This window comes from Drosophila willistoni (genome assembly GCF_018902025.1).
Source record: "Drosophila willistoni isolate 14030-0811.24 chromosome 2R unlocalized genomic scaffold, UCI_dwil_1.1 Seg200, whole genome shotgun sequence".
NCBI lineage: Eukaryota > Metazoa > Arthropoda > Insecta > Diptera > Drosophilidae > Drosophila > Drosophila willistoni.
In genome coordinates, this window is record NW_025814051.1 from 2,330,051 (window position 1) to 2,352,546 (window position 22,496).

General features: G+C 34.6%; 3 protein-coding genes across 3 annotated transcripts; 2 read left to right on the plus strand and 1 right to left on the minus strand.

Moving 5' to 3' along the window:
* The first annotated feature begins 232 nt into the window (after nucleotides 1–232).
* Nucleotides 233–1,601, plus strand: LOC111518510 (serine protease grass-like). The gene is made up of 5 exons (XM_023175449.2): nucleotides 233–463; nucleotides 556–772; nucleotides 832–880; nucleotides 969–1,135; nucleotides 1,202–1,601. Exons 1-5 carry the CDS (start codon nucleotides 236–238, stop codon nucleotides 1,582–1,584), a joined length of 1,044 nt encoding a protein of 347 aa, XP_023031217.2. The 5' UTR covers nucleotides 233–235; the 3' UTR covers nucleotides 1,585–1,601.
* Nucleotides 1,602–3,612: 2,011 nt separating this feature from the next.
* Nucleotides 3,613–5,166, plus strand: LOC26528984 (serine protease grass). The gene is made up of 5 exons (XM_015178556.2): nucleotides 3,613–3,840; nucleotides 3,912–4,128; nucleotides 4,193–4,241; nucleotides 4,439–4,581; nucleotides 4,649–5,166. The coding sequence occupies exons 1-5, from the start codon at nucleotides 3,616–3,618 to the stop codon at nucleotides 5,026–5,028; spliced, it is 1,014 nt and encodes a 337-aa protein (XP_015034042.1). The 5' UTR covers nucleotides 3,613–3,615; the 3' UTR covers nucleotides 5,029–5,166.
* Nucleotides 5,167–10,202: 5,036 nt separating this feature from the next.
* Nucleotides 10,203–11,744, minus strand: LOC6641641 (D-aspartate oxidase). Its single transcript, XM_002064509.4, has 5 exons — nucleotides 11,477–11,744; nucleotides 11,345–11,414; nucleotides 11,147–11,270; nucleotides 10,913–11,058; nucleotides 10,203–10,845 (listed from the first exon to the last, which is right to left on the minus strand). The coding sequence occupies exons 1-5, from the start codon at nucleotides 11,592–11,594 to the stop codon at nucleotides 10,296–10,298; spliced, it is 1,008 nt and encodes a 335-aa protein (XP_002064545.2). The 5' UTR covers nucleotides 11,595–11,744; the 3' UTR covers nucleotides 10,203–10,295.
* Nucleotides 11,745–22,496: the final 10,752 nt, after the last annotated feature.

The window sequence follows — 22,496 nt, forward strand, 5'->3', positions numbered from 1 at the left end:
TATATAGGTATATAGAATATAAAGCTAACGTTTGTCTGATTTAAAATCACAGAAGGGGAATCAATAAATGGAGACAAGAAATGACACACAGTATTTACCTTTGAGCGGGGCTTGTCCGGCTGATAACAAATATATTTATAATTGTATTTAAATGTCTTAATGACTGATAAGGGGAGCTATAAAATGCATTGAATTCTCAATGTTGCTCCCAGTCATTTGCGAAATTCAAAACGAAATGTTGGTTAAAAACATTTTGCTTCTTGCCCTCTCATATTTATTGGCAGTTACAGCTGTAAGTGCTGGTAGGGGCAAGTATTGTAGAGCACTTCGTGGTAGACCGGGAACATGTTTGCCTATAGAAGAATGTGAGAGTCTCAGAAGACTGAATAGAGATCAAAGTGTGCCCTTTGCATTACGAGTTTCTCTTTTGAGGCCAAGTGTTTGCCCAGGACCAGGCTCGGATGTATGTACGAGTAATACTAATATTCCTATTCTATAATATTATTATTAGTATAATATTGGACTAACAATTGGTATTCACTTTTAACACTCTAGGGCACATTTTGCTGCAACGACGAGACTAAATATGAAGGTATACAAAAATTAAATCAAACAGACACTTGTGGAATCTACAATGTGGCCAAAGGAAATACCGGAGAAGACTTGCAGGTAGATGCAATGCCCTGGATGGCTTTGCTCATATATGAAGATCCTGCAAAGAAAACTTCCTCATTGGGAATAAATGGATGTGCCGGAACTCTTATAACCGAAAGTAAGTAAATATCATACATTATACATCATGTTGTTGATGTAACAAATATTGTTTTGCAGAGTTTGTCTTAACTGCGGCTCATTGTTTGTTTTTAAATGGAATAGAACTGTAAGCACCTACATATATACAATCTGTATTTATTTAACAAACTGCAGCTAATTATTTTAAATTTTTCTTTACCTTTTTTATTTATTAGCAAACGAGTGCGCTTGGGTAATTGGATTCATTGTGACGGCGACAATTGTGAGAGCCGTTACATAAATTTTGATATTGAAAAGACAATAGTGCACGAACGATATGAAAATACAAGTGATATCGGTAACATTGCACTCCTGAAATTAGCTGAAACTGTGGAGTTTAAACGTAAGAGCTGCTGCTCTCAAATGATACAACTTTTTAAAACTTTATCGATATTTTGTAATATTTCAGCGTACGTGCGGCCCATTTGTTTGCCCTTCGACAACAATCTACAAGACAAAGCGAAAAGAAATCGAATTTACCATACCATTGGCTTTGGTCAAACGGAAAATTCGCAGCTCACAAATAATCTAATGATGACCCCAGTACTGGGAGCTAGCTTCTTCGATTGCGATAGTAATAAGCCTCTGCTTTGTGTAAAAGATTCACGAATTTGCGTGGCCAACATTGGCAGCCCTGTGATGAATACGTATTTGGTCAATGGAGTTCATCGAGCTGTTCAAGTTGGCATTGTCAGCAATTTCAAAGGCGCCTGCGGCACTGAAAAATTAATTACCAGTACTGAATTGGCCCAATATATCCCATGGATCAGTCACAAGATAGTTGACGAATAAAATTTTATAATTTTTAATAATTTTGATTTATTTGGTATTAATATTTAAACTGTAAGACCCTTGCACAACATATTTTTAAAATCATAAAAAGATATTTAAATTAGTTTTAGGGTCTTGATGATGTGATGGTCAATAATAGTTGGTTTTTGGGAATAAATGTTAACAAAAATGAATGGGGGTACCACTGGAGGATTTAGACCTTAGACTTTAAGGAGCTGATCGAACTTCTGAGTCTCTTACCAGTTTCTTTTTATCGGAGGACCAAACCTAATCCATCCGGCTCGAAGGACCAAAAATGAATAGGTATTCCAGGGAGAAGGAAAATAACCTAATCTTCATGTGCTGAATTCAAAATATGAACTGATTTTATTTACAAAAGTATGGAGTTTATTAGAAATGTTCTTAGAAGATCTTTTTCTATTGAGTCGCAAACCCAGGTTTTTAAGGTGTTAAAAACTAGAATTATTTTGTAATCTTTTGGGTTAGTTTAAAATTACAAATGTTTTTCCACAATATGTGTGGCTGATTGTAATTCTAGTCATTTGCTAGGTTAGTTATTTGTGTACAGTTGTATTATATTTTCTTTAGTGCATCTGATTTGGTGAAGCCGCTTCCGATGAACACGATGTTTAATCTTAAACAAAAGTGTATTACCTAATAGTAAGAATTTTCACAAATATGCATAAACAATATGCAAATAATTTAACAAATAATTTAAGCTATGCCAAGAATTGGTTTCAGCTAGGCGTATACGCATTACGTTATCGTACAAAAAAGTATTTAAAGAGTTAGATAATATAATAACAATTCATAGAGCTTTTTGTATAGTTTTTTGTTTGTATAATAGCTTGTTGTACTGTAAGAGCTTCACAAAATCACAAACAGGTGTAATATTATCTTGCAGCTTTAGAATTTTATGTTTTACTTTATTCCCTTAGTTTTTGGATCGACATTATTTAGTCTTGAACTTACAAAACATTTCTAATATGCAGATATGAAATTTTAAAACAAAATGTTCATATTTGATTAATTTTTTGCGCTTTTTAAAAAATGTTATGGGAAAATTCAACTGCATAATATTCTCGACTTCGCAAACATAATTGGATAATTGTACTTTTAAGGGGAATAATCTAAATTATTTCAAATTTTCGCCTCGCCCCTTTCCGCCTCCAAAAAAGCGTTTATCTGCGTTTATTTGCGTAGTAAATGTGCAAATTTTATATGTAAAAAAATTTTGCCACGCCCCTTTCCGTCCTCGAATTTTGAAAAATCCGATTATCTCCCGTAATTTTCTAGATTGTGCAATTAAATTTGGCGCACTTAAAGGAGTTGGCCGTTGGCTGGTGGGGGCGCTAGAGTGCTCGTATGCTTGAGTGAGCGAGATACTAAGATATAATAAATTTGAAATATTTGCTTTAATGGTGTAAGGTATACCCAAGTCGGCGAGACGACTTACTTACTTCATTATTCTATTAATACACATTGTAATTGTGTTCAATAGCATAGTTAAAGTTAAAGAGTTACAAAGTTTTATTTCTAGGTTCAGTCAATTTAGCGATCATGCTTTTTGATTATAGTTTTTTTAAGTGAATTTGTAAGAACGATCAGTGTAAATAAATGAAAGAAGAGTGTAACTTGTGGATTTCAACGTCTGATACTTAGAACACATGTTCCATGAAATGACATACATATCATTCACAAACAAGATTACATTCCGAGATTTCAAATACATATATAAGGTTACTTTAATGTAAAAACAATATCGAACGGGGATTCACAAATCTTTTATGATGCATCAAGTAGATAACAGACTCTATATGATGATCTGAATCATTTATTTTCTAGGAAAACAATCGTTCATTGGAAATATAAGAAACAAAACGAAGACTGCAAATATATGAAGGGTTTGGCGTACTCTGATAACATATTTATTAAGTGGTTTAATGATTTGAGTTTGAACTGATAAGCAGAGCTATAAAATGTCTTGAAATATCGATGCAACTCACAGTCGTTCGTATAATTCGAAATAAAATGCTTATAAAATATCTTGTGCTTCTTGTTCTCTGGTGCGTATTGGCAATTAGAGCTGATGATATATACGGCAGATATTGTAATGCGTTCGGTGGCGAACCGGGAGCATGTATGCCCATTGAAGAATGCCCAGAACTCCTAGAAATTAAGAATTCGCCAACTATACCCCCTGAAGTGAAAAATATAATTTTGAGGGGAAGCGTTTGCCCAGGACCAGATTCGGCGGTATGTTTTTATATATGCATATAGTTATAAGAGACATTAATTTGTTATTTACACAATTTTGAACACCATAGGGTACCTTTTGCTGTGCAGAAATAGCAAATGCTGAAGGCATCCGAAAATTAAATCAAACAGACACTTGTGGAATATATAATGCTCCTGACGCGGGCACAGAAAATGAGTCGCAAGAAATTTCAATGCCTTGGATGGCTTTGCTGATATATGAAGATCCTGAAAAGAAAAACTCTCCAACAGGAATAAAAGGATGTGCCGGAACTCTTATAACGGAAAGTCAGTCAACATAATTCTTTCTTTTCTTTTATCTCTCATAGCAATAATCAAAACTTCTTTACAGAATTTGTTTTGACGGCTGCCAATTGTTTATTTTTAAATGGAATGGAACTGTGAGTAGTTACAAATTATTTTATGGTTGCCAACTGTTGTTGGTTACGATGCAATACTCTAATTGGATAAATTAATATAACAAAATGAGTCCTCCCAAAAAGCGTCAAAAACGTTTAATCAGTTTTCACTAATCTGATTTAGTTAATTGACTTTCCGCCTAAATATTTTATACTTTCTCCTTAATTTTGCGTTTTAGCAAACAAGTACGTTTGGGTAACGATGGCACCCAATATGTAAGTTATGGCATTGAAAAGATCATAGTACATGAGAGATATGAAAATCCAAGTCAAATGTACAACATAGCACTTGTGAAATTAGCAGGCACAGTGGAATACAAAGGTATTAATTGCCCGCAATTAACAGAAATTGTATATTTTACAAACACATGTTAATGCCAACATTTCAGGAAATATCAGACCAATTTGTTTACCATTCGACAATGAAGTACGAAGCAAAGCTTATCTGGATAAAAAATACCAAACCATTGGCTGGGGACAAACTGAAAATTTCGAGTTTACGAATGATCTGATGATGGCCTCTTTTCAACGTATAGATCAATTTAAATGCAAATATAGCAAAACAATATTATGTTTAGGAGATGTTGAAACTTGTGTTCCGAATATTGGCAGCCCCTTGATGAATACGTATACGGTGAATGGACTTGAACGCGTTGTTCAAGCTGGTATCGCCAACACTTTCATAAGTCGCTGTGGCGCTGGAGGCCCAGTTGCCTATACCAATCTGGGAGAGTATATTCCATGGATAAGTCGCCAAATAGTCAAATAATAAATTCTAATGACTTGTAAAATAATCTGTACTGCATTTCTTTAAAGTACATAATATCAATATAAATATATTTCCAATTGTATTCATCATAATAATATTATGCAAAATAATTAAAAAACCATTTAGAGCTATTCGAAATTCAAGTCTGTTTCTTACTTAAATATCTGCTTTACTCTGTGGTACACATTTTTAAAATTTGATACTTGATTTCACATTAAATAACTTTTTGATTGACTTAACTCGATAGTTGTTGCTTAACACCTTTTGGTTGCAATCCTTAAAGCACATGGAAATTTTCCATTTACCGTAGAACTTGGTCATTTTATTTATGCCCAGAGCTTGACTTAATGACCCTTGCCAGGAGAAGGAAAACGAGTAGGAAGGAGTGGCGTTCGATAGTGGCAGGGAAAAGACAAAGCGGGCGGTTAAGTCAAAAAGGCGTTGAAGGCACTTTATGAGCTGGAGCTGGAGCTGCCACTGGACTATCGTCTACGAAGCGGGCAGTGAGCAAATCCCCGGCCATTGAAATCAATAAAAGTTAACGGCTTGTGGCCGTCGCAGTCGTCGGTGTGTCCTACGATGGTTCGTTCATTCGACCGGCCGACCGGACGATTGATGTGCCATAAAAGTCGCAATTGGAGCGACGCACGCCCGCAGTGAACTGAACTGAACTGAACTGAATGGGACAGAACTGAACTACTTCTTGGGGTTTGACCAATGAATCCAAATGGATGCCACCGTTATCAGCAAAGTGAGAGGGAGAGATACAGAATCCAAAAGGATGAGTCTGCGGATTGAATCGGAAGTGCGTCATCATAAAAGCTTTCACGGGCTGCGACTTTGGGTAACTGCTTATTGTGGCGCATAATTTATCATTTAACTGCTTAATAGTTCCGTTTTATTGAAAATTGTACAAAACGAAGGCAAAAAAAATAAAAGGTCAATAAATTGCGCTCTGACTAAATGGTCCCAGACAGGATATAGAGGTAGAGACGAAACGAAAAGGAATCAAAGGAAGACAACCACACTCGCTTCGCCCACTTGTCTGGCGGCTACATTTGTTTCGCTTGTTCGTCACTCTTTTGACTAATGGCTAGCCGGATGTGTACGAGAACACGGCTAGGACCAATAAAGCAGGCCAACCCAGAAGGAGGACCTTGACAAATTCACCTGCCAAACAGACATCTTTCTGGTTTGATGATATTTATGATTTTGCCACAAGATGACTTTACTTTACTTGACTTGACTTGATTTCGGTTGCTATCACTTCTGCTTCTACTGTCGCTGTCGCTGTTGCTTCTTTCTTCTTGTCATTCATCGATTTCTTGCTTTTCCATGGTGATGGGCCAACTGCCTTCACACTTTCTACATAAAATGATATGTTGTGTAATCTATGGTCATGCGACAACAAGGACTACTTGCTTTTTTGGCTTGCCCTCGTTTTTCTTACTATACTCTTTCGAGAATAGAGCTGTTCTGCAAGAAAATATACTTTTGTTTTAACAAATACTCATCAGTTTATATTGAGGAAAAGATTTAAAGTTCAGTATTTTATAAAGTGCAGGGACATTACAAATTTTTAGAAATAAATAAAGGAAATCCATATTTTATACGCGTTTAAATATCTTTAGCGCATTTTCAGTTAGTTATTTAGTTATGTCAACTAGTTCTGTGTATAATTAAATGCTGTTGAGATTGAGATCACGTATGTATGTATATAGAAATTTTTGAGTTTCTCATATATTTTTTATATATTAATTTTTGTAATTAACAATTTACTTTTGGCATTTCTAACTGAGAATATGTATACCTACATAGGTAAGAAATCAAAGTATCCAAGGTGACAAGTAGAATTTGGGAACTTATAGTTCAGAATAAAGTTCAGTATACGTGATTATGAAACTAAAATTTGTAACTTGTACAATTTACAATGCTAAGTAATATAATAACTCCGTTCAAATGTTGATAAAACATTTTACAAACGATTCAAAATGTCGTTCTAGAATGAGTCGCGTATGATACAAAATATAATTTTAAAATGATTTAAGCACGTTTAATCGATAAAACTACTCGTTTATGATAAAAATATGACTACTGATCAAGAGGAGTCGTGGCTAGGGAAATATTTCTTTGGACAAAGGAGTCATATACGATTAGAGAACGAGTTCATTCATGACTATTTAATCAGCAAGGAGGTTCGAAAATAAACGTTTGCGATCAGAAATACTATAAAATAACGGGTGGGCTGTTGTCTTTAGGGATTCTAAATTATTATTAGTGCCTATGTTTTGTAAGTTTATGATTAGCAAGTTAGAGTATAACAAATTCTTAAAGCCTTACATGGCAGAATCTCTTTCATTTTGCTTTGCTTCGTTTTGGCTCCCAAGTTTGTTATTATGGCAGTTGACGAAATTTATGAACTACACATCCGTTTTGGCTGCAGCTTCCGTTGCCAGTTTTTGGCCTGCTGCTGCTTCTTTGATTCACATTTTGCCATTTTTTGAGGTTAAGTTGCACGTGCGCCACATGCCAAACGAGCCGATGTATTTTGACACCTGTATAGACTTTAGTGTGTGTGTGTGTGTCTGTGACTTGTTGTGACTTTTGTGTGTGCTCATTGAACTAACTGTGTTTAGTATTGCTTTCTTTTTTTGTGGGTTTCTGTGTGTGTTTGGCTATCTCTTTCTCTCTATATCTGCTCAGTTTTTGGTTAGTTGGCCAAATCACTGCTTAGTGAATGGCAAACACCCACACGAAATGAACCAAGGCTAACAATTTTCGATGAAACAGGCTCAAGGACACATCCACACCCACATATCTCCGAGTCGAGAGACACTGTATTCAAGGATGTGTCTGTGTGCCCATTTGATTGCGGAGATTTACGACATAACAATTTATGGAATGACGAAATGATTTCCTGTGTTTTTACGAGAAACACCAACGTTCTGGGCATTGCCAGAATTCAAGTTGAGACTCAGTTTGGGGTTTTTGGCTAAATTGAAGCTGCGGATCGACGTGGCATTCACGCTCAAGCACAAGGCTTTTGGGCATTGCCATCACGCCTTTGCAATATCATTTCAATCAATTTCGAGTGAAGGATTCCTCATTTTGCCTCTGTTTTTTTCGAATAAAATTAAAACGTCAGCATGTGTGAGGGAATCTGTTTTTTCCTCAGTCCCTGTGAGTGTGTGTGTGTGTGAGTGTGTGTTCTATATAATGATATACACACCACGTACATAGTCGTGCGCCTAGTCCAGTAGTGCTCCTCCCTTCGTCTCCATCGCCACCCACATGGCGAACGGAAGTTCAATCGAATTTCAACGGAAATTGCCAACATTTCATGAGGTGTGAAATGATTTTATTACATCATTACGTGCAGAGTGAAACAGACAGGCTCTCGCTCTCTTAACCAGATCCAGTTCAGTTTCTCACACTTTCCCCAGTATTTCCCCAGAGCCAATGTGTAGCTGGAGGAAGCGTGTAAAAAAATCTCTGCAAATCCGTTGCATGTCGACATTTAATTATGGCCAGGTACTCTGACCGGCCGAGCAAATTGGACTTGGCTAGTGCATTTTGGCCATCAAAAATCAGAGCGCAACTATCGTAAGCTGTGAGAAGTCTGTAAAAGGAACATAGAGAACTTTCAACATTTTTAAATCTAAGTATTTAACTCGACGAAAGTATCGTAATCCTATTCCGGAAGATTCCTACTGCAAGCTTAAGTTAATTAAGTCATGGATTGGCATTGAGGGATGATAAAAATTAATTTAATTTTTGGAAGTTTTCAAATGTAAGAAGAGTACAACAATTTTTTAACTTATAACCAAAAAAGATTTTGCCATGGATATTTTTGCTTCAAAAAAAATTTAAGACTATAAATAGTTTTAAAATGGCAGTCCTCGGAACATTGTTAACATTATAAAGATTTCTCAGTTTTATGACTGCGTAATTTAAAATTGTGCATAAAAGGAAAATAAAGATAAAGTTTAGTTCAGATTAGAAATGAATTTATGCAAAGAAACTTGTAATTAATAATAAAACTATGGAAATTTTTAATCACGATACATATTGTTAAATTAAATGAAATGTCACTTAATTTAGCTACTTTGAATGTCATACTTTTAAAAAATGCAAGTTTTCCCATTTTAAAATACTATCATAATCTGTTTTCTTTGTTTCATACTATTATTTATACTTTCCAGTTATAGTGGTGGTGAGTTTAGAGTATTTTCGCTATAATTAACAAAAATTACAGCCATTGGAATACAACCCTATATATAGTTTGTATATTTCTCCCCTAAAATATTCGTGCTCAACCGAAATTGATTTGGGGCCTGACAAGTGGCTTGACATTATTTCGTGCTCGCTAAAGTGTCCGTGGTTATTGGTTGCCATCGAGGCAAGAGCAATGTCTATGTAACCGCCGTCACTTTTGCAATTAGAGCGTAATTATTTAATAAACCAAATTTAGATACATGCATGTATATCTATTTATTCACATACATACACATAAATCTGTAAGTGTTGTGTGTGTTTAATGACATTTGACAAGTCAATGTGATAGGTGTTGAATGTGAATGGAAATCTAAAATTGAATTGCTCTCGACTGTTGAATGAAATTAAATGATAAATAGTATAGTATAAAGAAACTTGTGCTGATTGAGTGACAGGTTACATTTATGCATTAGTTAGTCACACTAGTAAGACCAATTACACTGTGAAAATGTAATAGGATTTTGTGCTTAAGAGAAACTAAAAGAGCAGGATAACAAATCAATGTATTAACATCAAAGCAAACATTCAATTATATGTATTCTGAATTTAATTAATTCCAATGAAGTTTTACACAATTTTAAATTTTGTAACCTTGTCTTGTCCATATTTGTTATGGACAAGATATTTGGTAGTTCCACGAATAAACGAACTGAAATATACTAAGTTAGTCTATTATATTCATCAATATACTTACATACATATGTATATCTACCTAGTCTAACATTGTCGAAGATGTGTTTTTCTCTAATCATTGCAGATTTCATACGAAGTGAACTATAAACTAAAAGGTTGTAAAAAGCAAAGTTATCGTACATTTTAATCTTATTCAATTGGTTTATAATTGTGTTGTTGAATGAATTTATATCCAAAGGTGCATCGGTCAAAGATTTCTTTTAAAATTCGTGAAACTTATAAACGATTTATTGACCAAATCAAAGCAATATCAAGAAACACTAAATGCGATTTGAAAACTTATAAGATAACTTTCACTTTTACAATTTACTCTGCCCTGCCAACAATTCGCGTACAATTTTCAATGCATATTTGGCTGTACCAGGTGCCGTGGTGACCCCATAGCCTCCATGACCATAGTTATGAACAATTCTCAAGCGTCTGCCTTCGTCATTGGTTAGGACTTCTGGTTCAACACGGACTATTGAGCGATGTGGTCGTAGGCCGACAGCTTCTCTAACAATTTCCGCTTTCTTTAGGCTGGGCAGGAGATTGTAGCAGCGCTCTCTGATGGCCATGCTGTCGTATTTGCACCACTCTGTGTTGTAACTATCATATTGGCGACAACCACCAAGGGTAACTGTCTCGAAACCAGGCAGAACATAAGTATCGTAGTCGCCATAGAAAGCAGTTTTAATCCACGGGGCACGTACTTTCAGAACTTGACCGCGAATGGGTACCAAATGCTGATCATTGCACAGCTCCTTGGCACCCATACCAGTGCAATTAAGAACGATATCAAAAGTTCGAGGTAAATCAAAAAAGTTACTTATATACTGACGTATAACCTGGCCGCCATTTTCAAGAAACCTAAAAAAAAGAAAAATAAAGATGAGCATAAACAGAAGAAGAAGGTATTTGACTTAATTTGATTTACTTATTGGTGGCATAGGGCAAAAATAGACGACTCTCCGTCAAGCAGGTGGTAAAGAATGAACCATATTTCCATCCGCCCTGGCACAGCTTTAATTCATCCTCAGTGGCGCGACGATAAACAGGCAGAAGTTGTTCGATAAAGTGATTCTGAAAAAAAAACACAAGCAAATTAACTTATTAACTTTTAATGCCAAGGTGTTAGTAAGATAAGAGTCATTAGCGACTGGCAACCTACCCGAACAATAGCTGGTGTAGTGCGGGAGAAAATATAGCCAGATAATTCATTTACTCCAGCCAAAGGGGCCTCATTTGAACGCCTCAAATCGTCCCAATAATTGAATGCATCCTTCATCCATTGTCTTGTCGAATTGAAGAAACAAAAGCCGAGAATAAGAATCTATAGTCCTAACTAAGATTATATTGTTGCTCTTACTGCGTAATTTCTTGGGTAGGACCCATGAAACTTGTGCCCGGGCGAAAAATTCCAGCGGCCACATAAGAAACTGTTAAGAAAAACCATGTAATTTTAAATGCATAAGGCACTACAGGTGGGGCAACACATTACCTGTGTCTTCATTAAATCGATCTGCTACGATAGACACCTGAGCTGAGGGAAACTCCCGCTGCAACTCCAAGGCGGTTGTAAGACCGATAATGCCGCTTCCCAGAACGCCGAAATGCATTGTGATTGAGTGAGAATTTGTTACTGATTTAGCTGCAGATAGTGTGGCGCTTTATAAACCCGGTGGACGCTTATGGTGCTTCTTATCAATCTTTGTTATCAGCGAAACGTGTTGATATATTTTTTTAAGGAGAGCAGAGAAAGCACTTAGGCCACTGATAATTTAGCGTGTGGTGGGTTTCAGTGCCCAGCAACGACTAACTCGAATGCCAATTACGTTGAGCTTATCTGATTACTCTCTCAGAAGAATATAAGAGCACAACAAAAAGAGAGAAAAGAGGCTAAAGCGTGAATGTAAACTTGCATTTGACTATCTTAGGCAAACGAAAGTGATGGAAGGGGATACTAATAGAATATTTACTCTCACAGAGAGTATTTACACTAGGCTCGCAACCGTCTGACTTGTGGGTGCTGAACGTCTGAAATCGAGAACATAAATATCAATTATTATTAGTATTATTCGTTTTTCTATAGATGACTTGTTCTCTTCGAATCCCACACTAGCTCTGTCGTATGAAAAGTACCCAGCGAAAAGGTATATTAAAGACTATAATTAGAGAGAATATATTTACCTTACTCATATGTATAAATGTTTGCTAAATGGTATATTAAAGTCGGTTCATGTATTTCTTTATGCTAAATTTATCATTTCGTTTCTGAATTCCAATTCATCAGAATGCAAGTCAAGCTAGAGCTAGCGACAATGATGATCATATACATATAATAAATTCATGAATATATAGTACATAAATCTAACGCTATTGATTTATAAGTGATCAGATTATTAATGAAAACACGTTTAGCAATTATTGCAGCTTTAGAAATAAAAGTACAAAGCAATTCCACTGCCAATTTTACACATAATCAAAGAAATTTACAATTGGATTAGTAAAAAAAAAAAAACAAGTAGAGGAAAAAATAAAAAACTTTAAATTAATTTTTTATTTTTGTGCCATATTTTCTTTATTTATGTATATGCACACATGTATTTGCTATTAACACGACTGTATAAGGATACATAAAAATTGAACATTCTTTAGTTTTCTCTGCCAATCCAATTATTATATATAGGAATTTTCGTATGCGAAAATATTGTCTAAAATACGTCGACTATAGCAGTTGATTTGGAGCTTCTCGATCTACAGGATTCTTAAAAGTTTACAGGGTTATTCAACTGTCTGATTTGGTTCTAAGATAAATGTGTTTAATACAACAGTTATTTTGGAATTAAAAACCACAATTGACTTGAATGTCTAGAAGACAAACAATTTGAGAGCAATTTAAGTGGAAAAAATGAATTTTTTAAGTAATTTTCTTCGTATACGAAAACGAAAACAACTACGATTATAATTATATTTAAGGTAATATTCAAGATTAGCGTTTATTGGAGTTTTAGGGGTTTTATATCATTTTAAGTTAATTTTAATTCAATTTACTATATATGTACATAAATATATAATGATTATGTAATTATCAATAAGTTTTAGTTCAAGGCTGTTTTAATATATTTGAAAAGCTATTGTGTTTTGTAAATTAGATCATTAAAACAAATTGTTATTCTTTTGTGGTTAATTACATCACATTTAAAAGGGATATTCCACAATTAATCTTTCGCGAGCGTAATTTGATACATTCTTTACATTATGAATGCCCTGGATGATTTTACTTACACCTACCTGGTGCAGCTGATTGGAGTGTATTTTATTTTAATTGGCATTCCATCATCTTTATCTTTAATTTCGTATCAATTTTCATTATCATTTTCATTATCCTGTAGATATGGCACATTTCTGGAATGGGCGGGGTAAAATTGTTAAAGTTTGTGAAAAGCATTGCATATTTAACGGCAGCAGCAGGAGCAGCACTTTTGCAGCCAGGACACGACTCGTCTCATGTGCATAATTCAAGTTGTTGCACATGCCACACACATGAGACACACTCAAAGCTTCGTACACCACACTCCAGACCTGGCTGCTAAGAGTCCTTTGCCCGAGCTACAAGATGAAAGCAAAAGGCGGCTGAAATTAAATTAAAATGAAATGCATGCAAAGTGCCAAACGACGTCCCGAGTCCTGAGTCCTGTGTGTGCTTAAAGTTTACAATTAAATTGCAAGCGTAGTTGATAAGGAAACTGAGGGAAGATGGAGAGGATGAAAAAGACCACCGTGTCCAATGCATATGCATTGCAATTATGCAATCAATGGCATAATTATCGTCACATGAGAGTCACTCGATTTATTAACACGCCCGGAGCAACTACAACAACAACGACAATGCTGTTCGACAATCGATAGCAACTTGTTCAATTTAAATGCGCAATAAACAAAGGCCACAAAAGTGGAGGAAGAAAAGGAGAATGCGATGGATAAGCATACGGATGAGGCCAAACGCCGCGGGCCAGACAGCTCGTTGTCGAGACGTCATGCGGCCAAAGAAATGCTTTTCATAAGTGAAAACGAAGTTGAGAAATAACAAAAAGAGATGATGAAAGGTCATAGGTATGTAGAACCTGGTCAACAACAATAAAAACTGAAGAGCTCTTTAAGTGCAATTTAATAATTTATCCAAAAATTTACACAGTTGAAACTCGATCTTGGTTATTACTTTGTTTATCAATTACAAAATTAATTACCACAATTACGAAACTATTTAAACTAATTAATAACCAATTGCATAGAAATATAATAGTTTCAATTGTGATGAATATAATATTTCCAGGATGATTTCCAGTCAGTCTCAATTCATATTTTAGCTAATTTATATTTTTATAATTTATTTGTTTTATCATCAGCTTTAAGGAGAGGAAGTGTAGGTAATTGATATCATGTTTGGAAAATTTAAGAATTTTTTTGCACATTTTTGTATTAGACAAAATAGGGAATAATTCTCATAAATAATTACTCAAAAAATAAAATAATAGACAACTTAATTTAATAATAGTATCTATGTAGGTACTTAAAAATGCATTTAAACACAATTTTAATAGTCTTAACACGCAGAATTTGTAAAGTTTTTGAGGTCATTTAAGTAATGTAAGGAATTGATCTTTAATCTTTAATTTTAAGTGCTTAAGATGTTTTCTAGTATAGTTTATATTGCGGTACTTTGTTATATTGGATTAAAAATTGAGTGACTTTCCAAACTAAATGTTGAATAAGACTTTTTAAATGCAGTCAAAATAAATTGAATTTTATTTATTTTTAAGTTTACAGTACTTTCAAATGCCTATGATCAGATGTGTACGTCAAAATTAGAAATTTTAAAGAGATTCAATTTTTCTTAGAATCAACTTTTGGATTGCACGTATGGACAAATTCATGACATAAATATTTTAACGTTTTCCTTTTTGAAATACAGTGTGTCTACTGTAAATACACTGTATAACTGAAAGAAATGAAAGGAAAGAGCAAAAAAAAAAACATTCAATTTGATGACAATTCCGTAGATGATTTGCCGGTTGCCTCAGCTTTTGGCATTTTTTAATATGACTCTGGCATTTTTGGATTCTGGTCTTTTTTCCCTGGGATCGGATTGGGTAGATGTCTGGTTTGGTATTGGGGGTGATAAAACTGGGTTATGAGATGACGACAGGCGCCAGCTGAGCTCATCTCTTTGCTGCCTCCTGCTGGCGACTGGCTTTGATGTTCCTCGTCTGTTTCCCCTTTTTCTTTCGGTGTCTATCTTTTCTTTTGCAACAATAACAATCTAAAATCCTTGGCCAACCCCTAAAAGATGCATTTTCCAGCATTCATGTTACTCATTGTGGACCATTTTTACCCCCAAAAACCTTGTCTGTGGTTTTTATTTCCATTTTATATATGTATTTAATCGCATAAATCGTCAAGTATGCGTAATAATCTAATCGTCATAATTCCCCAGGCACAAAATCTCAGCATGTGAAATATGTGTATGTGTATGAATATGAGCCAGGATATGGAATGCTCACCAGAGTTTTCCCATTTCCCCTCTTATCCAGCATTAGGATATTCGGGCTGCATTTTGTGGACTTTTGTCAAGAGGGGCTAAAATTGAATTATACGCCCATTTCGCTTTTCTCAATTTTATACATTTGGCAAATTTTTAAATGCTTTTGATGACATTTTTATTTTATACATGTTTTGCTTGGTGGTTATATTTATTTGCGGGTTTTTGTGTGTGTGATCTCTTAAGACGCTTAAGCACCAACAGGGGAAATCATCCGAAAACTTAAAAGGCTTTTGGGAACTTGACGTCAAATATTATGTATCTGTGGAAATGATGTACGGTCCAGGGGTTTAAGAATTAACTAGTTAAAATTTAAGGATAAACTTTTTTATTTAAAAGTAAAATTTACAAATTATTTCACTATTTTATTTGTAAGTGCAATTTATTTTATAGAAAAAACATAAAGTTTTATTGTAAATTTTACAAAATTGTATTCAATTTGAAATTTTTCTTCTAATCCTCTATAATCATTGGCAACCCCATTTTCATTTGTTCTTAAATGTATGTTTTGGTTTTTTGTTTTTTGCGTTTTCCATTACTAAATATAATGCTAAGCCATTCAAAAGATATATGTAAGTATAAAGAAATTGCTAAAACAAATACAATGTTTGGCATAAGAAACAAAGTCCAAGCAACAAAGTCTTTTTGCAGACGACTTTGGCAATTGTCAGCCATTTGCATGCTAAGCAAAATTTTCTCTAAGGACAACAGCAACTCAGAAATTGAAGTAGCAACAGCATCCGCCATAAAATAGACTTTCTATCTGTCGGTATATCCTGTGTATATCCCCCCTCACAACTGACACGTAAACTATTTGGCACGCAATGCAAGTTGCAGCTGAGAGGCGACTTGCTGAGATGTTGATGCACATAAAATGCCAAATGCCAAGCAATTTCCACCGAGGCAGAGAAATGAAGATGAGGTCACTGCGAGAGGAAACATCAAAGGAATAGAGATTGACAAAAAGTAGAGGTAGAGGTTTCCCGCACATTGATGGCACAATCTATTGGCAAAGTATAATGCGATTTGGGAATTGATTACACAAAACCAGCTATTCGTGGTTTAGATACGAGACAAATGTGAAAAATGTTTGTGTTAGCCAACACCAAAATTCATTTACCTTAAACATCTCCTCCTCTCCCTATGTATGTCTTTGCTCATTCATTTTACGCAAATTACATTTTGCGTTTTACGCTTGTCGCTCGCAACCCTCAGAGAAGTAAAACATTTCGCATACAGTTTTTAATATGCCATTCATCAACCGACGAACCCTGGCCACTACTTGTACACTTGTTTGTAATCCTGTCATTCATTTTGACTTTATTGACATGACCGTTCGCTGTCTGGAGTCGCGACTCGAGGGTAGCACAGACCTCTCATCAGCATCCAGCATTCAGCATGGTCACGTGTTGCCAGCAATTCAATTTCAAAAAAACCAAAAAAACCTAACATAGGGAAGGCATGACGCATTTCATTCATCTCAAGTTGGCTACTAACAACCACAGCAACAACAACATCAGCAGCAATAGCAACAACATATACAACAATGGATACAGCAAAAACTACCTCTCAACTGATTGCATTGTCAACAAATTTCCCTTTGTCGGTCAGCTGATTTTATATATATAGAGATGACCAATATTCAAATAAAATGTATGTCATATAAGCAACAAAATCAAGATCACATCAAATACCAGATGATAGCGGTATAAAAAAATGAAAATATAAATTTATAATTAAAGAGTTTCACTTTTTCCAACCAAAACAATTGTAAAAGACCGATGAATGATTAAAGATTTTAATTAATGTAAGTATTTTCATAAACCTCTAAGATAACTTTTTCAAAAGAATTAATTTTTGTATTAGCGAATTCCGCTGAGCTTGGATTTAAATTTTTACAACTTTACACCTTTTTTGTATAATTTATACAAACAAAATTTATTTCCGATATAAAGTCGAATCAAAGTAAAGTTTCACTGCTAATGTATGTATGTACAACCTGGAATATTTTTTACTTTATACAAGGTATATAAGGTCAATTACTAAGTAAGTTATGTGTTTATTGAAACAATTTTAGTTGAAAACTTTAGAAGCATTTTTATTAATAGTTGTGAAAGTGATCGATTGTATAAGAACTTGATCTGAAAATGATCATTTTTAAGCAAATTGTTTTGCATTTTTTCATCGTTTAAAAATATCGAAACAAACACATCTCTAAAATTTAGATAGCCACCCCATTTGTCATTTTATTCTCTCATCTTGGGCCATCATCTGGTTGGGTCTACTCTTGTATATGAGGCAGCTAGTAAATCACGCAAATGTATGCACCCCAGTCATGTGTCTGCCACACCCACAACGTGGCATTCAACGCTCACATTTACCGTTGCCCATGATGTTGCTGTTGCTGCCCTCATGGCAACTGTCAGACTTCTGTTGCCACTGTCATTGCCCTGCCACTGCCTTTGACAACTCAGAGAGACCAATTTCAAACCCACAGCATCATTTTGTCATTGTGTTTATGGAAATTCCGGGGCCACTCATTCCGGTCCCGGTTATAGTCCCTCTTTCTGGTTCGCAAACCGTTTCATATTGCCATATCCTCATCATCATCGTAATCATCATTGTTCGCTTTTGTCCTTGTCTAGTGTGCCGTATAGTTGCAACAATTTCCAGCAAAATTGAATGACTCATGCCACGAACCATCGTATTCACGATTTCCGATTTTGATTTTTGCCATTGAAAATTGAGTTGAAAAGCCTAAACATCTTTCATTAATCGCAACAATTTCCACTTATATGTAGGTTGGCAGACGGCGACGGATGGTTGTCTAACAATTTAATGAATTCACTGTCTGGCTTACCTCCATTCACATCTCTTCCCCCTTCCAGCAAACGTTTGTACATCCTAGTCCTCCAAACGGATAAAGCACTTAAATGCAATGGCCAAATATAATTCACAAAACAAAAGCAAAAGGCGTAGAAAGGCAAAGTCCGTTTAATTATGCGCAGGCAGCAACAAACAGAATAAAAATGAAAATTAAAACTGAAGAAAGAGACCCCAATTCCAGCTGGATATATCCCAACCGGAGAGACGACGACAGACAGAAACACGCATTTACAAGCGTTTCGAAAATTCACTAAAAAATTTGTGCAGAGAAGCTTAAAAACAAGCAAAAGCCATTGGGGGGTTGGTGCACTGTCTGCGGCGGGTGGTGTGCGGGGCATCATCAACTAGCAACAGCAATAACAACAAAAGCACCAAGAATAAGACATAATTAATGTAAATCTAGGATATAAAAGAATCGAATATCAAATACCCATTACAAGCTTTGTATTGCTGAAGGTTGTAAACAATTGAAGACTACTTTTTGAACTCTTTTATTCTTTGTTTGAATAGTAATGTTGTTTTTTTCTTCAATAAAATGAATGATGCTCGAAGAATAAAAAGCTCTTTGTTCTGTAACTTTAGATCATAAGATCAACTATTGTGGACTTAACCCAATTTCTTGGGATTTCGGAACAATTTAGTTAAACACTTATTGAAGAATATTTATCATAGCTTAGAAATAAAACTTAATCTTATCATTAAAGCATTTGTTCATATGTCGAATTTCTTACAGATGATATAGTATCTTTTATATTGTTCTCATATATTCTTAATCTGGAAAATTAATTGTAAGGAAAAAATATTTTCTTTATTTTTTTAAAGTAAAGAAATTAGTATTTCAAATTACGAATAAATGGTAAAATATGGTAAAAATTTTAGACAATTAAAAAAATGATTATTGATTAACATGATCATATTTGGTTTAAAATTGTTTGTAGTTAAATTTTTGAGGTAAGTACGACTCAAATAGTTTCATTTATGTATATCTGGTTTGTTTCAAGACTTACATGGGTTTAACTTTATTGTCAAAATGATAAGTTTTGGCTAAGTTATATAAATAGCTAAAATATTAATGACTATTTTATTGGATATTACTCAAAGGCACATTTATATTGATTGAGGAAGTATTCAGCGCAGATCTTATAAAAAGTGCGTTAATACCCTTCTTAACCATTAAACATTATAATTCTAGGGTATAACTGAAGGGTTGGCCAAGCATTCAGCAACAGTGCGTCGTCTCCCTTAACCCATCTTGCTTACCATCTGACTTTCTCTATTGAATGCGAAATGAAGAAGCATCAGCATCAGAGTAAAACAGAAGGTTTCTTTGCTCTAGCAATGGCGTTTTCCATCAGGACTTTATTACTTTTTCATTTCGTTTCATTTTGTTTTAATTTTATTATGAGCCAAAATGGCAATGGTACTTTACTGGACCAACTCTTGACTGAAGAAGTGAAGCAGCATCAGGAGTAGGGCCAAGAAGAGGACAGCACAAAACAATACAGAAAAACATAAAGACAGAAAGAGAGAGATAGATAGAGACAGTTAAGTGATACAAGGGCAACAACAGATACAGATACAGATACAACAAAGACAAAAAGCATCAGGGGATGGGGAAGATGTTGCGGCTGTTTCTGGTTTTTGGTACTGTCTGCTCGCCAAGCGAAACAATTTTTAATTAAATTTTGTGTGTATTTTATACAAATATGAATAATTATTTATGGCACACATACACACACACACACAAGCACACATTTATAGACGAAGCGAGAGAGAAATATGCGTAGGCAGTTAATACTAACAGCCGAGCAATATATATTATCTGTCTTAAAATAGAAAATGAACATAAGGCACACATTTGGCATATTTCATTGAGGCGTCGGCGATTAATTGTCGAGGCTTGGCTCAAAGTGTTGCTCTGCATTTAAATTGCAGATGATTATTTAAATTTCTCATACAATTTACATAATGAAGGTCGGCACTTCAAATACTATACGATGCGATGGCTTCCCTTCACTTCCTTTGTCCTGCTTGCCTTTTCTGATTCTGGTCTCTTCAAATTAATCAAACAAATTGCTGGCTCAGTGGACAGTGGAAAGCGAGAGAGAAAATCTCTTGGCCGCGTCTTTTAGTTCTCACACAGGAAAGCTTTTTCGTTCAAAATGTAATTTGCAAAAATATTTGCTTTCAATAGAACAGATTTCAGAGCATGAGATTTGTGCTTAGCTCAGCTTTTGGCCTACACATGTGCCATCAGTCCGTACACTTTGCTTTTCTGATTTACTATTTCGCCCAAAAAACAAAATATCTAAATATATATAATATATAACATAAAATAAAGTCAAGTTCCAAGAATTTCCTGCGGTTTGAAGGGAAAACTTTAAAAATGCTGCATACTTTTGGGGATAATAAATGTTGATATCCGCTCTAACTCTCGTTTTCGTTATCTCTCATTATTCTATTTAGTTGTAAATATTGGAATCTAAATGTCATCGTATAAAATCTTTATCTAAAAGCAACACCCAAGATATTTTTATGAAAGGAAACTTATATAAAAATTAAAATTGTTTTAAAGAGCTTCAAGTTTTTCATTTACTTATAAATTTCGAGATGGAACCTCTTTTTTATGATGTTAAGTCTGATGCAATAAAACTTAGGGAAGATTCAAAATGTATACTCTTAAATAGGTAAACAATAATTTATCGTTTTCATGCAAATAAGGAAAATTATTTTGTTTTTGTGTTGCTTTTCGTAGATTTTCAAGCAAATTAATTATTTGATAATTTATAGCCAATCGATTATGAATGAAAATTCTAGAGCATGTTCTGAGAATATATTTCAATTATTTCAAAAGAGGGAACCCTACGCTTATGTATTGGAGTTTGCTCCTACTCATATCAAACTTCTTGATGTTTGCAATGCAATTTTCTAGCTAAGCCCATTGCCCACTTTTTGATTTCCAATTTCTATGGCATATATCCATTACGTAATGGGGTATATAGAACAACAGCAGATATTAAAAATGAATCTTAAAGGGTATATATTTAGCATAAACAATATAAAACCTTTGCTCTAGCATTGGCTTATGATTTTAATTTTATGTATAGGATAACTTTTTGTCGTTGCTTCAATTTCTTTTCAACTCTGCCAATTTCAATCAGTTTTCCATGCATTTGGCAATTATTTGAATTCTATGAAATTGCAATGCTTTTCATTGGCAAAAAACCTACATACATATACACACGTATCAAAGAAAAACGATTTTCCGCTGCTTATGCAATGCAATTGGATATGCTTAAACATTTCATATTTCTTGTCTATTATTTGATTTGCAACAAAGTAATATTAATGCATACTTTATTCAATAATGATGCGAATGATAATTTGAATTGAATGTGTAATATCAATTTACTTTTGGCATATTAATTGAATTTTTGTTTTTCAACCTCTTTTGTGGGTCTTTTGTATAGAAAGTTTTCATGCCCCCGCCCAACAATGCCCCTTGAAACAGCCGTCATTGCCGCAAAAGGCTCACACCTTTGCCGCAGTTGTTGTGGATTGCTTGGTTAGAGGTTTTTGTGCAGTAATTGAAATATTTATTTTTCATCTCATTTGCAATAATAAAACCGCAGAGAAATGCCGCCAGTTTGTGCGAATTGGCCCCCAGCCAAATGTTTTTCATCTAACGAGCACACACTCACACAACAACACAACACAAAAACACATATACATATATATATATAGAGTGATATACACTCATAAATGCAGAAATAACACAAAGGTAATTGTCATTTTGTTGTATGTATTTGTATATCTGTGTGTCCATCCATTCATTTGCCCTGTTTGCCAATTTGCCAAACTTTTGCGTTAATTATGAGCCAAAATCAACGCGTTGCGAAAATTCTTTTGTATTTGTGTGTGTCTGCATGTGTGTATGTGCTTTTTATACATTTGTTTTCGATTAGCTGCAAGCGAAAAGTCAACAAATCAATGCAACTCAAATAGTGACAGGCAAATAGTTTGACAAGAGTTG

Excerpts from the sequence above, each read along its gene's own strand:
- LOC111518510 (XM_023175449.2), top strand. The coding sequence starts at position 236 with ATGTTGGTTAAAAACATTTTGCTTCTTGCCCTCTCATATTTATTGGCA. Across the intron at positions 464-555 it reads GCCCAGGACCAGGCTCGGAT|GGCACATTTTGCTGCAACGA; the intron begins GTATGTACGAGT and ends TTAACACTCTAG. Across the intron at positions 773-831 it reads CGGAACTCTTATAACCGAAA|AGTTTGTCTTAACTGCGGCT; the intron begins GTAAGTAAATAT and ends ATTGTTTTGCAG.
- LOC26528984 (XM_015178556.2), top strand. The coding sequence starts at position 3,616 with ATGCTTATAAAATATCTTGTGCTTCTTGTTCTCTGGTGCGTATTGGCA. Across the intron at positions 3,841-3,911 it reads GCCCAGGACCAGATTCGGCG|GGTACCTTTTGCTGTGCAGA; the intron begins GTATGTTTTTAT and ends TGAACACCATAG. Across the intron at positions 4,582-4,648 it reads AGGCACAGTGGAATACAAAG|GAAATATCAGACCAATTTGT; the intron begins GTATTAATTGCC and ends CCAACATTTCAG.
- LOC6641641 (XM_002064509.4), bottom strand. The coding sequence starts at position 11,594 with ATGCATTTCGGCGTTCTGGGAAGCGGCATTATCGGTCTTACAACCGCC. Across the intron at positions 11,271-11,344 it reads CCTACCCAAGAAATTACGCA|ACAATGGATGAAGGATGCAT; the intron begins GTAAGAGCAACA and ends CAATTCGACAAG. Across the intron at positions 10,846-10,912 it reads TTGCCCTATGCCACCAATAA|GTTTCTTGAAAATGGCGGCC; the intron begins GTAAATCAAATT and ends TCTTTTTTTTAG.